Source organism: Lonchura striata, chromosome 31, assembly GCF_046129695.1.
Source record: "Lonchura striata isolate bLonStr1 chromosome 31, bLonStr1.mat, whole genome shotgun sequence".
Taxonomy (NCBI): domain Eukaryota; kingdom Metazoa; phylum Chordata; class Aves; order Passeriformes; family Estrildidae; genus Lonchura; species Lonchura striata.
This window is the reverse complement of record NC_134633.1, coordinates 5,659,958-5,682,997: the sequence shown is the minus strand read 5'-3', so window position 1 is coordinate 5,682,997 and position 23,040 is coordinate 5,659,958. Positions and strand designations below refer to the sequence as shown.

Here is a 23,040-nt window from a genome sequence, read left to right as displayed (position 1 = left end):
CAGAACCGAACCGGGACAGAACAGGGACCGGGACCAGGACAGAACCGAACCGGGACCGGGACAGAACCGAACCGGGAGAGAACAGGGACCGGGACCGGGACAGAACCGAACCGGGACAGAACCGGGATAGAAACGGGACCGGGATAGAACCGGGACGGGACCAGGACCGGAACAGAACCGGGATAGAATCGGGGCAGAACCGGGACCGAACCGGGAGGAACCGGGACCGAACCGAGTCAAACCGGGCTAGAACCGGGAGGAACGGGGGGGAACGGGAACCAAACCGGGACCGAACTGGGAGGAACCGGGCCCGAACCGGGCCGGAACCGGGAGGAACGGGGACGGAACCGGGACCGAACCGAGTCAAACCGGGCCCGAACCGAGTCAAACCGGGCCAGAACCGGGCCCGAACCGGGGGGAACGGGGCCGGGCCCGGGAGCGGCGCGGGCAGCCCGGAGCGGCAGCGGGCTGCGGGGAGCGGCGCGCGGCGATGACGTCACGAGAGCGCCGTAACGGACAGCGCGGAGTGGGCGGGGCTGGGAATGAGGCCCCGCCCACTGTGGGCGTGGCCAGAGCCCAGAGAGGGAACCGCGGGGCGGGGCCAAAGGGGGCGGGGCCAAAGGGGATCCGGGGGATTGGGGAAAGGACGAGACCACGCCCCCAAAACGAGACCACGCCCCCAAAACGAGACCACGCCCCCAAAATGAAGCCGCGCCCCCAAAACTCTGCGGACATGCCCCAAAAAATGAAGACACGCCCCTAAAAGAAAAGCCGCGCCCCCAATTTAGGATCCAGCCCCCCAAAAATCAAAGCCACGCCCCCCAAAGTCAGGGCCACGCCCCCTAAAGTCAGGGTACATCCCAAAAAATCAGAGCCACGCCCCGAAATTCAAAGCCACGCCCCCCCAAAAATCAGGGACCGCCTTCCCACGAAATCAAAGCCACGCCTCCAAAAAAATCAGGGAAACACCCCAAAAATTAGAGCCACGCCCCCAAAAATCAGGGGTGCATGCCAAAAAATCAAAGCCACGCCCCCAAAATTTAGGGACACGCCCCCAAACTCAAAGCCACGCCCTTACAGCAGGGACACGCCCCCAAAACCAGGGACACCCCAAAAAATCAGGGACACCCCCCAAAATAAAACCACCCCCAAACCTCAAAGCCACGCCCCCAAAGCGCCAGGCCACGCCCCCAAGCTCAAAGCCACGCCCCCGGGTGATTTCAGGTGTGTCTGAGGTGATTTTTGGGCAATTTGAGATTTTTTTTTCCCATATTTTTTAGATTTTTTTTGCAAATTTTTGGTTTTTCTTTTTTCCGTATTTTGGGGTTTCTTTGCCCAGTTTTTGGGATATTTTCGGGGTGATTTCAGGGTGATTTTCGGGCAATTTGAGGATTTTTTTGGATTTTTTTCCCATATTTTTTAAAATTTTTTTGCAAATTTTTGGTTTTTCTTTTTTCTGTATTTTGGGGTTTCTTTGCCCAGTTTTTGGGATATTTTCGGGGTGATTTCAGGGTGATTTTTGGGCAATTTGAGGATTTTTTGATTTTTTTTCCCATATTTTTAAAATTTTTTCTGCAAATTTTTGGGTTTTTATTTTCCGTATTTCGGGGTTTCTTTGCTCAGTCGTGGGGATATTTTCGGGGTAATTCCGGGCAGTTTTCGGGGTGATTTTGAGGCAATTTGGTGTTTTTTTGGCCGTATTTGGGGGTTTTCCCGCCCAGCTTTTGGGGATATTTCCGGGGTGATTTTGAGGCAATTTGAGTAATTTTGGATTTTTTTTCCCACATTTTTTTAATTTTTTTTGTGAATTTTTGGGGGTTTTTTGCCGTATTTTGGAGTTTTTTCGCCCAGCTTTTGGGGATATTTCCGGGGTGATTTTGAGGCAATTTGAGTAATTTTTGATTTTTTTCCCCACATTTTTTTAATTTTTTTTGTGAATTTTTGGGGTTTTTTTTGCCGTATTTGGGAGTTTTTTCGCCCAGTTTTGGGGATATTTTTGGGGATATTTTCGGGGTGATTTTGAGGCAATTTGAGTAATTTTTGATTTTTTTCTCCAAATTTTTTTTTTTTTTTGCGAATTTTTGGGGTTTTTTTTGCCGTATTTGGGAGTTTTTTCGCCCAGTTTTGGGGATGTTTTCGGGGTGATTTCGGGGTGATTTTGAGGCAATTTGAGTAATTTTGGATTTTTTTCCCACATTTTTTTAATTTTTTTTGCGAATTTTTGGGGTTTTTTTTTGCCGTATTTCGGAGTTTTCCCGCCCAGTTTTGGGATATTTTCGGGGCGATTCCGGGCGGTTTTTGGGGTGATTTTGGGGCGTTTTGGGCCCGTCAGCGCAGGTCGTGCTCGCCCGGGACGCTCCTCTTGAGGCGCAGCAGCAGCGCCGTCAGCCACGGCTCCAGGCGCGACACGGCGTCGAACTCCCGCACCTGGAACCGCGATTCGGGGCAAAAAACCGGCATTTCGGGCAATTCGGGGGCTTTGGGGGGAATTTGGGGGGTTTGGGGGGAAATTGAGGGGGTTTGGGGGGAATTTGGGGGGAATTTGGGGGGATTTGGGGGAAATTGGGGGGTTTGGGGGGAATTTTGGGGGGTTTGGGGGAATTTGGGGGGATTTGGGGAATTTGGGGGGAATTTTGGGGGATTTGGGGGGAATTTGGGGGATTTGGGGGGTTCGGGGTGAGTTTTGGGGGCTTTGGGGGAAATTGGGGGATTTGGGGGAAATTCGAGGGGATTTGGGGGGAATTTGGGGGGAATTTTGGGGGATTTGGGGAATTTGGGGGGATTTGGGGAATTTGGGGGGAATTTTGGGGGGTTTGGGGGGAATTTTGGGGGATTTGGGGAGAATTTGGGGATTTGGGAGGAAATTCGGGGATTTGGGGGGAATTTGGGGAATTTGGGGGGAATTTTGGGGGATTTGGGGGGAATTTTGGGGGATTTGGGGAATTTGGGGGGAATTTTGGGGGGTTTGGGGGAATTTGGGGGGATTTGGGGGGAATTTTGGGGAATTTGGGGGGAATTTTGGGGGATTTGGGGGGAATTTTGGGGGATTTGGGGAATTTGGGGGGAATTTTGGGGGATTTGGGGGGATTTGGGGGGAATTTTGGGGGATTTGGGGAATTTGGGGGGAATTTTGGGGGGTTTGGGGGAATTTTGGGGGGTTTGGGGGGAAATTCGAGGGGATTTGGGGGGAATTTGGGGGGAATTTTGGGGGGTTTGGGGGAAATTGGGGGGTGAATTTGGGGGATTTTGAAGGAATTTTGGGGTGGATTTTGGGGTGATTTGGGTGATTTGGGGTGATTTTGGGGTGAATTTTGGGGTGGATTTGGGGGATTTTGAAGGAATTTTGGGGTGGATTTTGGGGTGGATTTTGGGGTGGTTTGGGGTGAATTTTGGTGTGGATTTGGGGGATTTTGAAGGAATTTTGGGGTGATTTTGGGGTGGATTTTGGGGGATTTTGGGGTGGATTTTGGGGTGATTTGGGGTGATTTTGGGGTGAATTTTGGGGTGAATTTGGGGCATTTTGAAGGAATTTTGGGGTGGATTTTGGGGTGATTTTGGGGTGGATTTTGGGGTGGTTTGGGGTGGATTTTGGGGTGAATTTTGGGGTGATTTTAAAGGAATTTTGTGGTGGATTTTGGGGTGGATTTTGGGGTGATTTTGGGGTGGATTTTGGGGTGAATTTGGGGGATTTTGGGTGCCCACGCACAGCGTCGGTGAAGGCGTCGACGTTCTGCTCCTCGTGCGCCTCCAGCAGCTTCTGGGGAGGAGGAGGAGGAGGGGAGGAAGGTCAGCGTGGGGAGGAAGGTGAGGAGGAGGAGGAGGAAGATGAGGATGATGAAGACGAGGATGAGGATGATGAAGGGGATCAGGATGGGGATGAAGATGAGGATGATGAGGATGAAGATGAGGATCAGGATGAGGATGATAAGGAGGACCAGGAGGATGAGGAGGATGAAGAAGAAGACGGGGAAGAAGATGACGAAGATGAAGATGAAGATGAAGATGAAGATGAGGAGGATGAGAATCAGGATGGCGATGATGAAGATGAGGAGGATGAGGATGGGATCAGGACGGGGATGAAGATGAGGATGAGGAGGACGATGAAGGGGATCAGGATGAGGATGAGGATGGGGATCAGGATGAAGATGAAGATGAGGATGAAGATGAGGATGAAGATGAGGATGAAGATGATGAGGATGAGGATGAGGAGGATGAGGGGGCAGGGGAGGAAGGCTGACCTTGAGCAGTTTGCACTCGCGGCAGTCGGAGAAGGCCGGGAACATCTCCTCGTACCGCTGCACCGCCAGCTGGCACAGGGAGTTAATCAACAATAATTAACGCTAATTAATGCTAATTAACCCTAATCAACCCCTATTAACCCTAATTAACCCAAACTAACCCCTAATTAACCCAAACTAACCCCTAATTAACCCAGTCGGAGAAGGCCGGGAACATCTCCTCGTACCGCTGCACCGCCAGCTGACACAGGGAGTTAATTAACAATAATTAACCCTAATTAATGCTAATTAACTCTAATTAACCCAAACTAACCCCTAATTAACCCAAACTAACCCCTAATTAACCCAGTCAGAGAAGGCCGGGAACATCTCCTCGTACCGCTGCACCGCCAGCTGGGACAGGGAGTTAATTAACACTAATTAACGCTAATTAATGCTAATTAACCCTAATTAACCCCTATTAACCCTAATTAACCCAAACTAACCCCTAATTAACCCAAACTAACCCCTAATTAACCCAGTCGGAGAAGGCCGGGAACATCTCCTCGTACCGCTGCACCGCCAGCTGGCACAGGGAGTTAATTAACAATAATTAACCCTAATTAATGCTAATTAACCCTCATCAACCCCTATTAACCCTAATTAACCCAAACTAACCCCTAATTAACCCAGTCGGAGAAGGCCGGGAACATCTCCTCGTACCGCTGCACCACCAGCTGGGACAGGGATTTCATTAACAATAATTAACGCTAATTAATGCTAATTAACCCCGAATTAACCCCCAATTCACCCCTAATAAATGCTAACAAATGCTAATTAGCGCTAATTAGTGCTAATTACCTTGGTGTTGAGCATGTCGATGCAGAAGTGGCAGAGGGCTGCCCTGAAGAAATGCTCCGGCCCCAATCCCCAATTAACCAAATTAAATCCCCAATTAACAATACCAAACCCCCGATTTACCCCTAATAACCCCTAATAAACGCTAATTAACGCTAATTAATGCTAATTACCTTGGCGTTGAGCATGTCGATGCAGAAGTGGCAGAGGGCTGCCCTGAAGAAATGCTCCAGCCCCAATCCCAAATTAACCAAATTAAACCCCCAATTAACGGGAATAAACCCCAAATTAACGCTAATTAGCGCTAATTAGTGCTAATTACCTTGGCGTTGAGCATGTCGATGCAGAAGTGGCAGAGGGCTGCCCTGAAGAAATGCTCCAGCCCCAATCCCAAATTAACCAAATTAAACCCCCAATTAACGGGAATAACCCCCTAATAAATGCTAATTAGCGCTAATTAGTGCTAATTACCTTGGCGTTGAGCATGTCGATGCAGAAGTGGCAGAGGGCTGCCCTGAAGAAATGCTCCGGCCCCAATCCCCAATTAACCAAATTAAACCCCCAATTAACGGGAATAACCCCCTAATAAATGCTAATTAGCGCTAATTAGTGCTAATTACCTTGGCGTTGAGCATGTCGATGCAGAAGTGGCAGAGGGCTGCCCTGAAGAAATGCTCCTTGGCGCTGTACTTGAGCAAGGGGCTGTCCATGGCCACCGCCCCCACCTGCAACGGCAATTCCCAAAATTCCCAAAATTCCCCAAATTCCAAAAAATCCCCAAAATTCCCAACATAAAAAAAAAAAAAACAACAGGTAAATGAGGGGAAAAATCAGGAAAATGAGGGAAAAAAAGCAGGGAAATTAGGGGAAAAAATCAGGAAATTTAAAGAAACAATCAGGAAAATAGGGAAAAAAACCCAGGAAAATGAGGGGGAAAATCAGGAAAATGAGGAAAAAAATCAGGAAAATGAGGAGAAAAATCAGGGAAATAGGGAAAAAAGCCCAGGAAAATTAGGAAAAAAAAATCAGGAAAATGAGGAGAAAAATCAGGGAAATAGGGAAAAAAAACCAGGAAAATTAGGGGAAAAATCAGGAAAATTAAGGAAAAAAGCAGGAAAATGAGAGGAAAAAAACAGGAAAATTAAGGAAAAAAATCAGGAAAATGAGGGAAAATCAGGGAAATGATGGAAAAATCAGGAAAATGAAGGAAAAAATCAGGGAAATGAAGGAAAAAATCAGGGAAATGATGGAAAAATCAGGAAAATGAAGGAAAAAATCAGGGAAATGAAGGAAAAAATCAGGGAAATGATGGAAAAAATCAGGGAAATGATGGAAAAATCAGGGAAATGATGGGAAAATCAGGGAAATGAGGGGAAAGCAGGAGGTGAGGAAGAGGAGGGAGGAGGAAGGCCCGACCTGCTCGTAGATGTCGATGGCGCGCGGGAACTGCTCCAACTGCGCCGCGTAGGCCGCCACCTTCAGCAGGCACTTATTGGCTGAGCTGGGAGAGAAAAGTCCCAAAAAACACCAAACCCCAAAAATCCCATCCGAAAAATCCCAAATACCAAAAAAATCCCCAAAAAAATCCGACAAAAATCCCGAAAATCCGACAGAAATCCCCAAAATCCCAAACCCCCGCCACCTTCAGCAGGCACTTATTGGCTGAGCTGGGAGAGAAAAGTCCCAAAAAACACCAAACCCCAAAAAAAATCCCCCAAAAATCCCAAATCCCAAAAAAATCCCCAAAAAAATCCGACAAAAATCCCGAAAATCCGACAGAAATCCCCAAAATCCCAAAGCCCCGCCACCTTCAGCAGGCACTTATTGGCTGAGCTGGGAGAGAAAAGTCCCAAAAAACACCAAACCCCAAAAATCCCATCCAAAAAACCCCAAATCCCAAAAAAATCCCAAAAATCCCACCTGAAAAACCCTAAATCCCACCCAAACCCCAAAAATGTCACCCAAAACTCCCAAATTCTGTCTGAAAAACCTCAAATCCCACCTGAAATCCCAAAAATCCTGTCCAAAAAACCCAAATCCCACCTGAAAAACCCGAAATCCCACCTGAAATCCCGAAAATCCCACCCAAAAACCACCAAATCCTAAAAGTCCCACCCCAAAACCCCCAAATTCCACCTGAAAAACCCCAAATCCCACCTGAAACCCCAAAAATCCCACCTCAAACCCCAAAATTCCCACCCAAAAAACCCCAAATCCCACCTGAAAAACCCCAAATCCCACCTGAAACCCCAAAAATGCCACCCAAAAACCCCAAATCCCACCCAAAAACCCCAAAACCCCAAAATTCCCACCCAAAAAACCCCAAAACCCTCTGACACCCCAAAATTCCCACCCAAAAACCCCAAGATTTCCACCCAAAAACCCCAAATCCCACCCGAAAAACCCCGAAACCCCAAAATTCCCACCCAAATCCCCCGAAATTCCCCGAAATCCCCAAATTCCCCGAAATTCCCAAAATCCCCAAATCCCCCGAAATCCCCAATTCCCCCGAAACCCCAAAATTCCCACCCAAATCCCCTGAAATCCCCCGAAATCCCCAATTCCCCCGAAATTCCCCAAATCCCCAAATCCCCCGAAATCCCCCGAAATCCCCAATTCCCCCGAAATTCCCCAAATCCCCAAATCCCCCAAAATTCCCGAAATCCCCAATTCCCCCGAAATCCCCAAATCCCCAATTCCCCCGAAATCCCCAATTCCCCCAAATCCCCCGAAATCCCCAAATCCCCAATTCCCCCGAAATCCCCAATTCCCCCAAATCCCCCGAAATTCCCCAAAATCCCCAAATCCCCTGAAATCCCCCAAAATCCCCCGAAATTCCCTAAAATCCCCAATTCCCCCGAAATTCCCCAAAATCCCCAATTCCCCCGAAATTCCCCGAAATCCCCCGAAATTCCCGAAATCCCCAATTCCCCCGAAATTCCCCGAAATCCCCCGAAATTCCCGAAATCCCCAATTCCCCCGAAATCCCCCGAAATTCCCGAAATTCCCGAACTCCCCGATTCCCAGCCCCGAGTGCCGGACCTGGTGGATTCCTCGCCCCGGTAGAACTCGGCCGCCTGCTCGAAGTGCGCCACGGCCTGGGGGAAACCGGATCAGACCCCAAAAATCCCAAAAATCCCAAAAATCCCCTGAAAAATCCCTTGAAAATCCCCAAAAAATCCCCCCAAAGATCCCCCAAAAACCCCCGGAAAATCCCCCAAAACCCCCCGAAAAATCCCCCCAAAAATCCCCCAAAACCCCTGAAAAATCCCCAATAAAATCCCCCAAAATCCCCCAGAAAATCCCCCCAAAAAATCCCCAAAAAATCCCCCAAAAAATCCCCCAAAACCCGGGAAAAATCCCCCAAAAAATTCCCCCAAAAATCCCCCAACCCCCCGGAAAACCCCCGGAAAATCCCCCAAAATCCCCCCAAAAAAATCCCCTGAAAAATCCCCCAAAACCCCCCGGAAAACCCCCCAAAAAACCCCCAAAACCCCTGAAAAATCCCAAATAAAATCCCCCGGAAAATCCCCCAAAATCCCCCCAAAAAAATCCCCTGAAAAATCCCCCAAAACCCCCCGGAAAACCCCCCAAAAAATCCCCCAAAACCCCTGAAAAATCCCAAATAAAATCCCCCAAAATCCCCCCAAAAAATCTCAAAAAAAATCCCCCAAAACCCCTGAAAAATCCCCCAAAAAATCCCCCCAAATATCCCCCAAAACCCCCCGGAAAACGCCCCAAAACCCCCCCGAAAAATCCCTCGAAAACCCCCCGAAAAATCCCCAAAAACTCCCGAAAATCCCCCAAAATCCCCCGAAAAATCCCCCCAAAATCCCCCGAAAAATCCCCAAACACCCCCCCAAAAAATCCCCCAAAACCTGGAAAAATCCCAGAAAAAAAAACCAGGAAAAGCCCAGGAAAATTCTGGGAAAAGCCAGGAAAATTCCAGAAAAATCCCAGAAAAAATCCCAGAAAAATTCCAGGAAAATCCCCGAAAAAATCCAAGAAAATCCCCCCAAAAACATGTGGAAAAATCCCCAAAAACATGTGGAAAAATCCCCAAAAACATGTGGAAAAATCCCAGAAAAATTCCAGGAAAATCCCAGAAAAAATCCAGGAAAATCCCAGAAAAATTCCGGAAAAATCTCCCCCAAAAAATCTGGAAAAATCCCCAAAAAATTCGGGGAAAATCCCAGAAAAATTCTGGGAAAATCTCAGAAAAATTCCGGGAAAAATCCCCAAAAGATCCAGGAAAGATCCTGGAAAAATTCCCAGGAAAAAATCGGGAAAATCCTGGAAAAATGGGATAAGAAAGGGATAAAAAAAGAGACTTAAAAAAGGATAAAAATGGGATAAAAAAGGAGATAAAAATGGGATTAAAGTGGAATAAAAAAGGAATAAAAAAGGAATAAAAAAAGAATAAAAAAGGGATAAAAAAGGGATGAAAATGGGGTTAAAATGGAATAAAAAGGGAATAAAAATAGATATAAAAATATAAAAATGGGATTAAAAACCAGATAAAAGTGGGATAAAAAAGGGACAAAAGGAAAAAAAATGGGCTCTGAAATCCATAAAAACAAAGCAGAATTCCTTGGAAAAAAATTGGGAATTAAATTGGAAACACAAAGGGATAGAAAAGAGAAAATCCCCAAAATTCCGGGAGAAATTCCAGGAAATTCCGGGAGAAATTCCAGGAAATTCCAGGGGGGAGGGGAAGGTCCCGGAGCCGCCCCCGCCCCATCTGCTCCCGTGGAGCCGCCGGAAAAATCCCGGAAAAACCCTGGAAAAATCCCAAAAAAACCCCAAAATTCTTAATTCTCACAGAATTTCTCCTGGATTTTTTCCCATTATTTTTCTGCAATTTTCCTTTATTTTCCCCAGATTTTTCCCGAATTTTCCAGGGATTTTTCCGGGATTTTTCCGGGATTTCCCTGACCTTGTGGATGTCCAGCAGGTCGCTCTCGTAGATCTCAGCGATGCCCACGTGGTGCTTGGCAGCGATGGTGAAACGGCCCTGGAAAAACGGGAATTTTCCATGGAAAAAACGGAATTTTCCTGGAAAAAGCAGAATTTTCCATGGAAAAACCAGAATTCTCCAGGGATAAAACGGAATTTTCCTGGAAAAAACAGAATTTTCCATGGAAAAAACGGAATTTTCCTGGAAAAAACAGAATTTTCCATGGAAAAATGGGAATTTTCCTGGAGAAAACAGAATTTTCCATGGAAAAAACAGAATTATCCAGGGAAAAACCAGAATTTTCCAGGGAAAATGGGAATATTCCATGAAAAAATGGGGATATTTTGTGAAAAAATGGGAATTTTCCTGGGAAACTGGGATAGTCTGTGGCAAAATGGGAATACTTAAGGGAAAATTGGAATATTTAAGGGAAAATGGGAATTTTCCAGTGTAAAATGGGAATATTTAAAGGAAAAATCTGAATTTCTCAGGGAGAAATGGGAATATTCCAGGCGAGAAAAGGAATAATTCAATGAAAAAAAGGGAATTTCCCATGCAAATGGGAATTTTAAGGGAAAAATGGGAACTTTCAGTGGGAAAATAGGAATATTGAAGGGAAAACTGGGAATTGCAGGTCGGAATTCCGGGAATTCCGGGAATTCTCACCATGTCTGTGTAGATCTCGATGGCGCGGAGCAGGCAGTTCACAGCCTCTGGAAAAAATGGGAAAAAACAGGAAAAATTGGGGAAAAATGGGGAAAAATGGGAAAAAAACCCAGGAAAAAACGGGAAAAAATCAGGAAAAAACCGGGAATGGGGGCGGGAAGGGCCCTGGATCCTCGGGATTATCCCGGGAATTTTGAAGGATGGGAGCCAGATTTTGGGATCAGACCCCAAATTTTGGGATCAAAGCCCTAATTTTGGGATCAGACCCCAAAAATTTTGGGATATTGGAAGTTTCTGGGATCAGAATCCCAAATTTTGGAAGCTCGGCCTCAATTCGCCCAAAATTCCGGAATTTTCACCCCTCCCCCACCTCTGCAGCCGCTCCGGGGCTGGAGGGAGCCAAAATTTGGGAATTCTGCCCAAAACTCTGGGAATTCTGCCCAAAACTCTGGGAATTCTGCCCAAAACTCTGGGAATTCTGCCCAAAATCCTGGGAATTCTGCCCAAAATCCTGGGAATTCTGCCCAGGGCCCGGCTCCATCTGCTCAGCCCCAGCTGGGAGCAGATTCCGCCCCCAAATTCCAGCTGGGGAGGTTTGGGGGATTTTTGGGAATTTTGGGGACTTTGGGAGGATTTTTGGGAGTTTTAGGGACTTCTAGGGGGATTTTTGGGAATGTTAAGGGGATTTTTCTGTAGTTTTGGGAATTTTAAGGAATTTTTTGGGAGTTTTAAGGGGATTTTCCCAGGATTTAATGGAATTTCAGAGCATTTACCGAAGATTTAAAGGAATTTTCCCAGGATTTTCATGGAATTCCAGTGGCATTTGTAGGAATTCCCTCCCCCCACGCCCCTAGACCCCTCAGAATTCCCAAATTTCCGGGAATTCAGGGAATTCCGGCCCCCTGAACACTCCAGAATTCCCAAAATTCCGGGAATTCTGGCCTCACCCTCCGGATCTGCCTTTTTGACCCCCCAGAATTCCCAAATTTCCGGGAATTCCCCCCAGAATTCCCAAATTTCTGGGAATTCCCCCCAGAATTCCCAAATTTCTGTGAATTCTGGTCCCCTGAACCCCCCAGAGCTCCCACATTTCTGGGAATTCCCCCCAGAATTCCCAAATTTCTGGGAATTCCCCCCAGAATTCCCAAATTTCTGAGAATTCTGGTTCCCTAAACACCCCAGAGCTCCCAAATTTCCGGGAATTCCCCCCAGAATTCCCAAATTTCCGGGAATTCCCCCCAGAGCTCCCAAATTTCTGGGAATTCCGGCGCCCTGAACACTCGAGAATTCCCCAAATTCCGGGAATTCCGGCCTCACCCTCCGGATCTGCCTTTTGGACCCCCCCAGAATTCCCAAATTTCCGGGAATTCCCCCCAGAATTCCCAAATTTCTGAGAATTCCGACCCCCTGAACGCCCCAGAGCTCCCAAATTTCCGGGAATTCCCCCCAGAGCTCCCAAATTTCCGGGAATTCTGGCCAGAATTCCCAGATTCCCGGGAATTCTGGTTCCCTGAATGCCCCAGAGCTCCCAAATTTCTGTGAATTCCGGCCCCCTGAACACTCCAGAATTCCCAAAATTCCGGGAATTCTGGCCTCACCCTCTGGATCTGCCTTTTTGACCCCCCAGAATTCCCAAATTTCTGAGAATTCTGGTCCCCTGAACGCCCCAGAGCTCCCAAATTTCTGGGAATTCCCCCCAGAATTCCCAAATTTCCGAGAATTCTGGTTCCCTGAACCCCCCAGAGCTCCCAAATTTCCGGGAATTCCCCCCAGAATTCCCAAATTTCTGTGAATTCCGGCGCCCTGAACACTCGAGAATTCCCCAAATCCCGGGAATTCCGGCCTCACCCTCCGGATCCGCCTTTCTGAAGGCGTTGGCGGCGTCCACGAGGCTGGAGGCGGCCTCGTGTTTGCTCTGGAGCTGCAGCTGCAGCGCGGCCGCGCGGGAGAACGCCGAGCCCGCCTCTGGAAAAACGGGAAAAACAGGGAAAAACAGCGGGAAAAACATCGGGAATCCGCCGGGAAAATACCGGGAAAAAACGGGAAAGATATCGGGGGAAAATGGGGGAAAAACGGGAAAAAACAGGGGGAAAAACGGGGAAAAACAGCGGGAAAAACAGGGAAAAACATCGGGAAAAACATCGGGAATCCACCGGGAAAATACCGGGAAAAAACGGGAAAGATATCGGGGGAAAATGGGGGAAAAACGGGAAAAAACAGGGGGAAAAACGGGGAATAAATATAGAAAAATATGGGAAAAAACAACGGGAATTAATGGGGAAAACAACGGGAATTCCTTGGGAATTTCTGGGATGAACCCTGGGAATTTCTGGGGATTGATTGGGAATTGATTGGGAATTTCTGGGGATTGATTGGGAATTGATTGGGAATTTCCAGGATAAATCCTGGGATCGGTGTTTGCCCTGCAGCGGCCGCGCGGGAGAACGCCGAGCCCACCTCTGGAAAAACGGGAAAAACAGGGAAAAACATCAGGAAAAACATCGGGAATCCACCGGGAAAATACCGGGAAAAAACGGGAAAGATATCGGGGGAAAACGGGAGGAAAAACGGGAAAAAAACAGGGGGAAAAATGGGGAAAATACCGGGAAAAAACGGGAAAGATATTGGGGGAAAACGGGGGGAAAAACGGGAAAAAACAGGGGAAAGACACTGGTAAAAAATGGGAAAAATAGGGAACAAACACTGAGAAAAACATGAAAAAAAACATGGAAAAAGCATGGAAAAAACACCGGGAATTCATGGAAAAAATATTGGGCATTCACGGGAAAAACATTGGGAATTCATGGGAAAAATATTGGGAAAACATGGAAAAAACACTGGGAAAAAACAGAGAAAAAACACATGGAGAACACATGGAAACACGTGGGAACAACATGGAATAAACCCTGGGAATTGATTGGGAATTTCTGGGGATTGATTGGGAATTGATTGGGAATTTCTGGGGATTGATTGGGAATTGATTGGGAATTTCTGGGGATTGATTGGGAATTGATTGGGAATTTCCAGGATAAATCCTGGGATCGGTGTTTGCCCTGCAGCTGCAGCGTGGGAGAACGCCGAGCCCGCCTCTGGAAAAACGGGAAAAACAGGGAAAAACATCGGGAAAAACAGGGAAAAACATCGGGAATTCACCGGGAAAGATATCGGGGACAAACGGGAAAGATATCAGGGGAAAACGGGGGGAAAACGGGAAAAAACGGGGGGAAAACAGGGAATAAACATAGAAAAATATGGAAAAAACCAACGGGAATTCATGGGGAAAACACTGGGAATTCCTTGGGAATTTCTGGGATGAACCCTGGGAATTTCTGGGGATTGATTGGGAATTGATTGGGAATTTCTGGGGATTGATTGGGAATTGATTGGGAATTTCTGGGGATTGATTGGGAATTGATTGGGAATTTCCAGGATAAATCCTGGGAATGGTGTTTGCCCTGCAGCGGCCGCGAGGGAGAACGCCGAGCCCGCCTCTGGAAAAATGGGAAAAACAAGGAAAAACATCAGGAATTAATGGGAAAATATTAAGAAAGACATGGATAAAATAGGGAAAAAACATTGGGGGAAAACGGGGGAAAAACATCGGGAATTTAGGGGGATTTATTGGGAATTCATGGGGAAAATATTGGGGAAAAAAACAGGGCAAAAACACTGGGGAAAACATGGAAAAAAGACGGGGAAAAAACAGGGAATAAACATAGAAAAATATGGGAAAAACATCGTGAATTCATGGAAAAAATTTTGGGGATTGATGGGAAAAATATTGGGAAAACATGAGAAAAAAACAGGGAAAAAAACAGGGAAAAAAAACAGGGGAAAAAAGGAAAAAACAAGAGAAAAACAGTGGGAAAAACAGGGAAAACGTTGGAAAATCAGGAAAAATGTGGTAAAAAAAACAGGGATAAAACAGGGATAAAACTTGGGGAAAACATGGGGAAAAAACACAGGGAAAAACATGGAAAAAATATAGAAAAACATAATAAAAATGAGAAAAACATGGAAAACACATCAGATAAACATGGAATGAACAGTGGGAATTTACTGGGAATCGGTCGGGAATTTCTGGGATAGAAATGGTGAATTTATAGGAACAAACATTGGGAATTTCTAGGAATTCACCAGGAATTTAAGGAATTAACAGCAGGAATTTTTGGGAATAACTTCCGGAATTCAACTGGGAATTCCTGGGTTAACACTGGGAATTCACTGGATCCATGGGATTCCCAAAATCCCCAAAATTCCCAGCCTCTGGAAAAATGGGAAAAGGTGGGAATGGGATTCTCAGAATCCCCAGAATTCCCAAAATCCCCAGAATTCCCAGCCTCTGAAAAAGCAGGATAAAGGTGGGAAAGGGATTCCCAAAATTCCCAGAATTTCCAAAATTCCCCAAATCCCCAGGATTCCCAAAATTCCCAAAATCCAGAAAAACCGGCTAAAGGTGGGAATGGGATTCCCAGGATTCCCAAAATTCCCGGAATTCCCAAAATCTCAAGGATTCCCAGCCTCTGAAAAACCGGGATAAAGGTGGGAAAGGGATTCCCAAAATTCCCAGAATTCCTGGAATTCCCAGCCTCTGAAAAACCGGGATAAAGATTGGAATGGAGTCAGGATTCCCAAAATCCCCGGAATTCCCAGTCTCCAAAAAATGGGATAAAGATGGGAACGGGACTCCTGGAATTCCCGGAATTCCCAGGATTCCCAGGATTCCCAGAATTCCCGAAATTCCCGGGATTCCGGACTCACGGCTCCAGTTTTTGGCCATCTTGAAGAGGTTGGCGGCGCGGGCGTAGCACTCGCAGGCCTCCTCCAGCCGTGAGGAGCCCCTGGAAAATGGGAAAAATGGGAAAAATTGGAATTATTCCGGGAATTCCGGGAATTATTCTGAGAGTTCTGGGAGTTATTCGGGGAAAAAACAGGAAAAAATAGGGAAAAACGGGGAAAAAAATGGGGGAAAATGGGGAATATTAGGGGAAAAAAGGGAATTATTCTGGGAAAAATGGGAATTCTGTGAAGTGTTCTGGGAATTCTGGAGTTATTCAGGACAAAATGGGAAAAAACAGGGGAAAAATGGGAAAAAATGGGAAAAATTGGAAAAAAATGGGGGGGGAAATGGGAGGAAAAACAGGGAGAAAAGAGAAAAAAAACCAAAACTGTTTTGGGGAAAAAAGGGAATTTTCTGGGAAAAATTAGGAAAAAAGGGAATTATTCCGGGAGAAATGGGAATTCTAAGAGGTGTTCTGGGAAAAAATGTGATAAAACAGGAAAAAACAGGGAAAAATGGGAAAAAAATGGGAAAAAAGGGAATGATACAGGGAATGATTGCAGCAGCACTCGCAGGCCTCCTCCAGCTGAGAGGAGCCCCTGGAAAAGTGGAAAAATGGGAATTATTCCCAGAATTCCAGGAGATATTCTGGGAAAAGTGGGAATTCTGAGAGGTATTTGGAGAATTCTAGGAGTTGTTTAGGAAAAAATGGGAAAAAACAGGGGAAAAATGGGGAAATCAGGGGAAAATGGGAATTATTCTGGGGAAAATGGGAATTACTCTGGGAATTCTGGGATCTATTCTAGGGAAAAAATGGAATTTTTCTGGGAATTCTATGGGGCAAGGTGGGAGCCACGGTGGGAATATGGGAATTCCATGGAAAACTGGGAATTTGGGGAAGGAAAATGGGAATTTGGGCTAGAAACATAGGAAATCCATGGAAAACTGGGAATCTGGGGTGGGAAAATAGGAATTCCAGGGGAAAAAATGGAAATTTGGGGTGGGAAAACAGGAATTCCAGGGGAAAAAATGGAAATTTGGGGTAGGAAAAAGGAATTTGGGGTGGGAAAACAAGAATTCCAGGGGAAAAAATGGAAATTTGGGGTGGGAAAAAGGAATTTGGGGTGGGAAAATGGGAATTTGGGGCAATTTCGGGGGCCCCTCATAGAAAAATTCCCGAATTTCCCCTCACAACTCCCCAAATTCCCCTCAGAACTCCCAAATTCCCCTCAGAATTCCTCCAAATCCCTTCAGGACCCCCAAATTCCTCTCCCCCACCCCGAATTCCCCCTCAGGACGCCCCAAATTTTCCTTTCCCCACCCAATTTCCCCTCAGGATCCCCCAATTCCCATCAGAACCCCGAAACTCCCTCAGGACCCCTCAAATCTCCCTCACAACTCCCCAAATTCCCCTCAGGACTACCGAATCCCCCCCAAATTCCCCTCAGAACCCCCAAACTCCCTCAGGACCCCCAAATTCCCCCTCTGGACCCCCCAAATCCCCTCAGGAGCAGCCAAATTTCCCCTCAGGATCCCAAACCCCCCTCAGAACCACCCAGGTTCCCCTTCCCCACCCAATTTCCTCTCAGGATCCCCCAATTTCTCCTCAGAACTCCCCCAAATTCCCCTCAGGACCCCCCGAAACTTCCTCAGAACCCCCAAATCCCCTCAGAACTCCCAAATCCCCTCAGAACCCCCAAACTCCCTCAGGACCCCCCGAAACTTCCTCAGGACCCCCCAAATTCCCCTCAGAACCCCCAAATCTTTCTCAGGACTCCCAAACTCCCTCAGGACCCCCAAATTTCCCCTCAGGATCCCAAATCCCCTCAGGACCCTCCAAATTCCCCCTCTGGACCCCCCAAATCCCCTCAGGACCAGCCGAATTTCCCCGCAGGATCCCCAGGTTCCCCTCAGGCCCCCCCAAATTCCCCTCAGAACCCCCAAACTCCCTCAGGCCCCTCCAAATCCCCCTCAGAGCCCCTCAAATCCTCCTCAGAACCCTCAAATTCCCCTCAGGACCCGCAAATTTCCCCTCAGGCCCCCCCAAATTCCCCTCAGAACCCCCAAATCTTCCTCAGAACTCCCAAATCCCCTCAGGCCCCCCAGATTCCCTCCCCTCCCCCTTTTACCCCCTCAGGCCGCCGGGGCTCTCCCGGCCCGTCCCGCGGGGCTCTCCCGGCCCTTCCCGCGGGGCTCTCCCGGCCCGTCCCGCGGGGCTCTCCCGGCCCGTCCCGCGGGGCTCTCCCGGCCCGTCCCGGCCCGTCCCGCGGGGCTCTCCCGGCCCGTCCCGCGGGGCTCTCCCGGCCCGTCCCGGCCCGTCCCGCCCGTCCCTCGCGGCCGCCCCGCGCCCCTCGCACGCACCCGAAGAGGCCCCCGAGGAAGGACTGAGCCCCGCGGACCTTCCGCTCGGCCTCGCCCAGCAGCCGCTGCGCCTCCTCCTCCTTCGCCTTCCCCGCCGCCGCCGCCATGACGGCCCCGCGCCGCCCCACGTGACCCCGCGCCGCCACACGTGACCCCCGCGCCGCCCCACGTGACCCCCGCGCCGCCCCACGTGACCCCGCGGGGCGGTGGCGCCCCCTGCCGGGCGGGAGGACAGAGGGGGGGGGAACCCGCCGATGTGGGCGTGGTTATGCAAATGAGCAGGCGCCTCGGGGCGGCGGGTGTGGGCGGGGTTTATGGTAATTAACAGAGCGTGGGGGCGGGACAGCAGCGTGGTTTATGCAAATGAGAGAGCCAGGGCTGGTGGGCCGCGCCTCGGGGCGTGGTTTAGGCTAATAAAGCGATCTGAGCGAGGTTTATGCTAATAGACAATATTACAGGCGTGGTTTATGCTAATAACAGCGATCTGGGCGTGGTTTATGCTAATAGACAATATTACAGGCGTGGTTTATGCTAATAACACCGATCTGGGCGAGGTTTATGCTAATAGACAATATTACAGGCGTGGTTTATGCTAATAACAGCGATCTGGGCGTGGTTTATGCTAATAGACAATATTACAGGCGTGGTTTATGCTAATAACAGCGATCTGGGCGTGGTTTATGCTAATAGACAATATTACAGGCGTGGTTTATGCTAATAACAGCGATCTGGGCGTGGTTTATGCTAATAGACAATATTACAGGCGTGGTTTATGCTAATAACAGCGATCTGGGCGTGGTTTATGCTAATAGACAATATTATAGGCGTGGTTTAAGCTAATAAAGCGATCTGAGCGAGGTTTATGCTAATAGACAATATTACAGGCGTGGTTTATGCTAATAACAGCGATCTGAGCGAGGTTTATGCTAATAGACAATATTATAGGCGTGGTTTATGCTAATAACAGCGATCTGGGCGTGGTTTATGCTAATAGACAATATTACAGGCGTGGTTTATGCTAATAACAGCGATCTGGGCGTGGTTTATGCTAATAGACAATATTACAGGCGTGGTTTATGCTAATAACACCGATCTGGGCGAGGTTTATGCTAATAGACAATATTACAGGCGTGGTTTATGCTAATAACACCGATCTGGGCGAGGTTTATGCTAATAGACAATATTACAGGCGTGGTTTATGCTAATAACAGCGATCTGGGCGTGGTTTATGCTAATAGACAATATTACAGCCGTGGTTTATGCTAATAACAGCGATCTGGGCGTGGTTTATGCTAATAGACAATATTACAGGCGTGGTTTATGCTAATAACAGCGATCTGGGCGTGGTTTATGCTAATAGACAATATTACAGGCGTGGTTTATGCTAATAACAGCGATCTGGGCGTGGTTTATGCTAATAGACAATATTATAGGCGTGGTTTAAGCTAATAAAGCGATCTGAGCGAGGTTTATGCTAATAGACAATATTACAGGCGTGGTTTATGCTAATAACAGCGATCTGAGCGAGGTTTATGCTAATAGACAATATTATAGGCGTGGTTTATGCTAATAACAGCGATCTGGGCGTGGTTTATGTTAATATGAGTGATATGGGCGTGGTTTATGCTAATAGAAACGTTCTGGGCGTGTTTTATGCAAATATCAGCGCTCTGGGCGTGGTTTATACTAATAGACAGTGATCTAGGGGTGGTTTATGCTAATAACAGTTATCTGGGCGTGGTTTATGCTAATAGCAGTGTTCTGGACGTGGTTTATGCTAATAAGAGTGATCTGGGCGTGGTTTATGCTAATAGACAACATTCTGGGCGTGGTTTATGATAATAAGAGTGATATGTGCGTGGTTTATGCTAATATCAGCGCTCTGGGCGTGGTTTATGCTAATACACCGTGTTCTGGGCGTGGTTTATGCTAATATCAGCGCTCTGGGCGTGGTTTATGCTAATACATCGCGTTCTGGGCGTGGTCTATGCTAATATCAGCGCTCTGGGCGTGGTTTATGCTAATACACCGTGTTCTGGGCGTGGTTTATGCTAATAGAAGACTTCTGGGCGTGGTTTATGCTAATAAACAGTGTTCTGGGCGTGGCTTATGCTAATACCCGCGCTCTGGGCGTGGTTTATGCTAATAGACGCGATCTGGGCGTGGTTTATGCTAATAACAGCGATCTGGGCGTGGTTTATGCTAATATAAGCGCTCTGGGCGTGGTTTATGCAAATGATCCGTCCCGGGGGGGGGCTTGGCCGCTGAGGCGCCAGCGCGGGGGGCGTGTCTATTGTAATGCCTGTGCGGGGGCGCGGTTTATGCTAATGACCCCGTCCCCGTTCCTCCGCCGGGGGGGCGCCGGGAGGAGCGGGGCGATCCCGCCGAGCCCCCCCGTGGCCGCCGCCCGCCGCTGCGCCGCCCGGCGCGGGCCCGGCGGGAGCGGCGGCCGCGATCAGGCAGCGCCGCGAACCCCTAAGCGGCGGGGCCCCGGCGGGGTCCTGGCGGCGGCGCCCGTGCGGGGGCGCCTGGGAGACCCCGCGGCGGGCGCCGCTCAGGCCTCACGGTGAGTCCCGGCGCACAAAAAGCGCCCGCCCGGCCGCGACATCGCCGCCCGGCCGCGCCGGAGGCGGCGGCGCCGACCGCGCGCCCGCGCCCGTGCCGCCGCCACCGGGAAACCCCGCGGGGCGCCGGGGGGGGGGGGCCCGCCGCGAATCCCCCCCCCCCCCCCCAACCCGCCCTGCGCGCGCCCCCGGGCCCGGGAACGGCGGGGGGGGAGCGGGGGGGGGAAGGGGGGCGGGGCCCCTCCCCACCGAGCGGGGCCCAAAAACCGAGAGGGGCCCAAAAACCCAGCGGGGCCCAAAAACCGAGCGGGGCCCAAAAACCGAGCGGGGCCCAGCGGGGCTGAGGGCCCGAACGGGTCAGCGCGGGGCCGAGGGCCCTGAGCGGGTCCGGGCGGATTTGAGCGGGGCCAGCGGGACCCAGCGGAGCCGAGCGGGGCTGAGGGCCCCGAGCGGTTCCGAACGGATTTGAGCGGGTCCGAGCGGGGCTGAGGGCCCTGAGCGGGTCCGGGCGGGCGGGTCCGAGCGGGGCCCAGCGGGGCTGAGGGCCCTGAGCGGTTCCGAACGGTTCCGAGTGGATTCGAGCGGGACCGAGGGCCCCGAGCGGTTCCGAGTGGATTTGAGCGGGGCCAGCGGGACCCAGCGGAGCCGAGCGGGGCTGAGGGGCCCGAGCGGGTCCGAACGGTTCCGAGCGGGTCCGATCTGAAGGGCCCGAGCGATTCCGAAAGGGCCCGAGCGGGCCCGAATAGACCGGGACGGTTCCGAGCGGGTCCGAGCGGGTTTGAGCGGGGCTGAGGGCCCCGAGCGGTTCCGAGCGGTTCCGAGCGGTTCCGAGCGGTTCCGAGCGGGTCCGAGCTGAGCGGGCAGCGCGGGGTGCGGCCTTCGGCCTCGGCCGCCTCCTCCTCCTCCTCCTGCTGCTGCTCTTCCTCCCCCGGCTCTGCCTCCTCTTCCTCCTGTGCCTCTTCCTGATCTTCGGCCTCTGCTCCTCTTCCTCCTCTTCCTCCTGTGCCTCTTCCTGATCTTCGGCCTCTGCTCCTCATCCTCCTCTTCCTCCTGTGCCTCTTCCTCCTCATCTTCCTCCTCTTCCTCCTGTGCCTCTTCCTGATCTTCGGCCTCTCCTCCTCATCTTCCTCTTCTTCGTCCTGCTGCTCTTCCTCCTCCTCTTCCTCCCCTGCCTCTTCCTCCTCTTCCTCTTCTTCCCGTTCTGTCTCCTCATCTTCATCTTCCTCCTCTTCCTCTGCTCTTCCTCCTCTTCCTCCTCCTGCTCCTCATCCTCCTCTTCCTCCTGTGCCTCTTCCTGATCTTCGGCCTCTGCTCCTCATCCTCCTCATCCTCCTGTGCCTCTTCCTACTCCTCCTGCTCAGCCTCTGGGTCCCCTCCCCTTCCTCCTCTTCCTCCCCTTCCTCCTCCTCCTCCTCCTCCTCGTGGCTTTGGGAAGGAGCTGGGCTGGGGCTCTGTGGCCTTCCTCCCCCTCCTCTTCCTCCTGCTCCTCCTCCTGCTCAGCCTCTGGGTCTCTTCCTCCTCCTCTTCCTCCCGCTCTTCCTCCTCCTCATTTCCTTCTCCTCTTCCTCCTCCTGCTCTTTCTCCTCTTCCTCTTCTTCCTCTTCTCCTTTTCTTCCTCTTCTTCTTCCTCCTCCTCTTCCTCCCCTTCCTCTTCCTCCTCTTCATCTTCTCCTGCTCTTCCTCCCCTTCTCTTCTTCCTCCTCTTCTTCCTCTTCCTGCTCTTCCTCTTCTTCCTCCTCCTCTTCCTCCTCTTCTCCGGCTTTTCCTCCTCTTCCTCCTCATCTTCCTCTTCCTCTTCCTCTTCTCTTCCTCCTCCTCCCCCCGCCGGGCCCTGGAATTTGGGGGATTCCAGGAATTTTTGGCAATTCCAAGGCTGGTTTGGGAATTCCAGGAATTTGGGGGAATTCTGGAATTTTGGCAGTTCTGGGAATTTTGAGTATTCCAAGGTTGTTTTTGGGAATTCCAGGAATTTGGGGGAATTCTGGGAATGTTGGCAGTTCTGGGAATTGGGGGAATTTTTGGAATTCCAGGATTTTGACAGCTCTGGGGATTCCAGGAATTTTGGGAATTCCGGGACTTGCTTTGGGAATTTTGAGCATTCCAGGAATTCTGGGACTGCCGGGGTTTTTTGGGAATTCCTGATCCCGGAGCCTTTTTGGGGGGGAATTCTGGAGTTTTTTTCTGGGGATTCCGGGAAATCCAGGCGTGATTTTTAGGGAATTCCGACGTTGTTTTGGGAATTCCCGATCCTGGGGCCTTTTGTGGCTTTTTTTTTTTTTTTTGGGGAATTTCAGGAGTTTTAGAAATTCCCGATCTTGGGGCATTTCCGGGCTTTTTTTTTGGGAATTTTGAGAATTCCAAAGGGGTTTTTTTGGGAATTCTGGGAATTCCAAGGGTTTTGTTTTTTTTTTTTGAGAATTCCAGAATTTTTGGGAATTCCCGATCCCGGGGCCTTTAGGGGGCTTTTTTGGGGGGGAATTCTGGGGAAACTGAGGCACAACTGGAGCTGAGTCCTGGAGTATCCTCGGAGTAAAGAGCTGGAGAGCGCGGGCTGAGCCCGGAGTATCCCTGGAATATCCCTGGAGTATCCCTGGAGTATCCCCAGAGTATCCCTGGAATATCCCCGGAGTATCCCTG

General features: G+C 49.7%; 1 protein-coding gene across 2 annotated transcripts; it reads right to left on the bottom strand.

Moving 5' to 3' along the window:
• Window positions 1-2,133: 2,133 nt before the first annotated feature.
• Window positions 2,134-17,972, bottom strand: LOC110478779 (alpha-soluble NSF attachment protein). Of its 2 annotated transcripts, XM_077789182.1 has the most exons (11): window positions 17,840-17,972; window positions 15,460-15,539; window positions 12,547-12,663; window positions 10,699-10,745; window positions 10,012-10,089; window positions 8,118-8,173; window positions 6,492-6,576; window positions 5,696-5,800; window positions 4,239-4,307; window positions 3,707-3,757; window positions 2,134-2,427 (listed from the first exon to the last, which is right to left on the bottom strand). In XM_077789182.1, exons 1-11 carry the CDS (start codon window positions 17,944-17,946, stop codon window positions 2,329-2,331), a joined length of 894 nt encoding a protein of 297 aa, XP_077645308.1. In that variant the 5' UTR covers window positions 17,947-17,972; the 3' UTR covers window positions 2,134-2,328. The 2 variants fall into 2 exon arrangements, with proteins under 2 accessions (XP_077645308.1, XP_077645309.1); XM_077789183.1 differs by lacking the exon at window positions 12,547-12,663.
• Window positions 17,973-23,040: the final 5,068 nt, after the last annotated feature.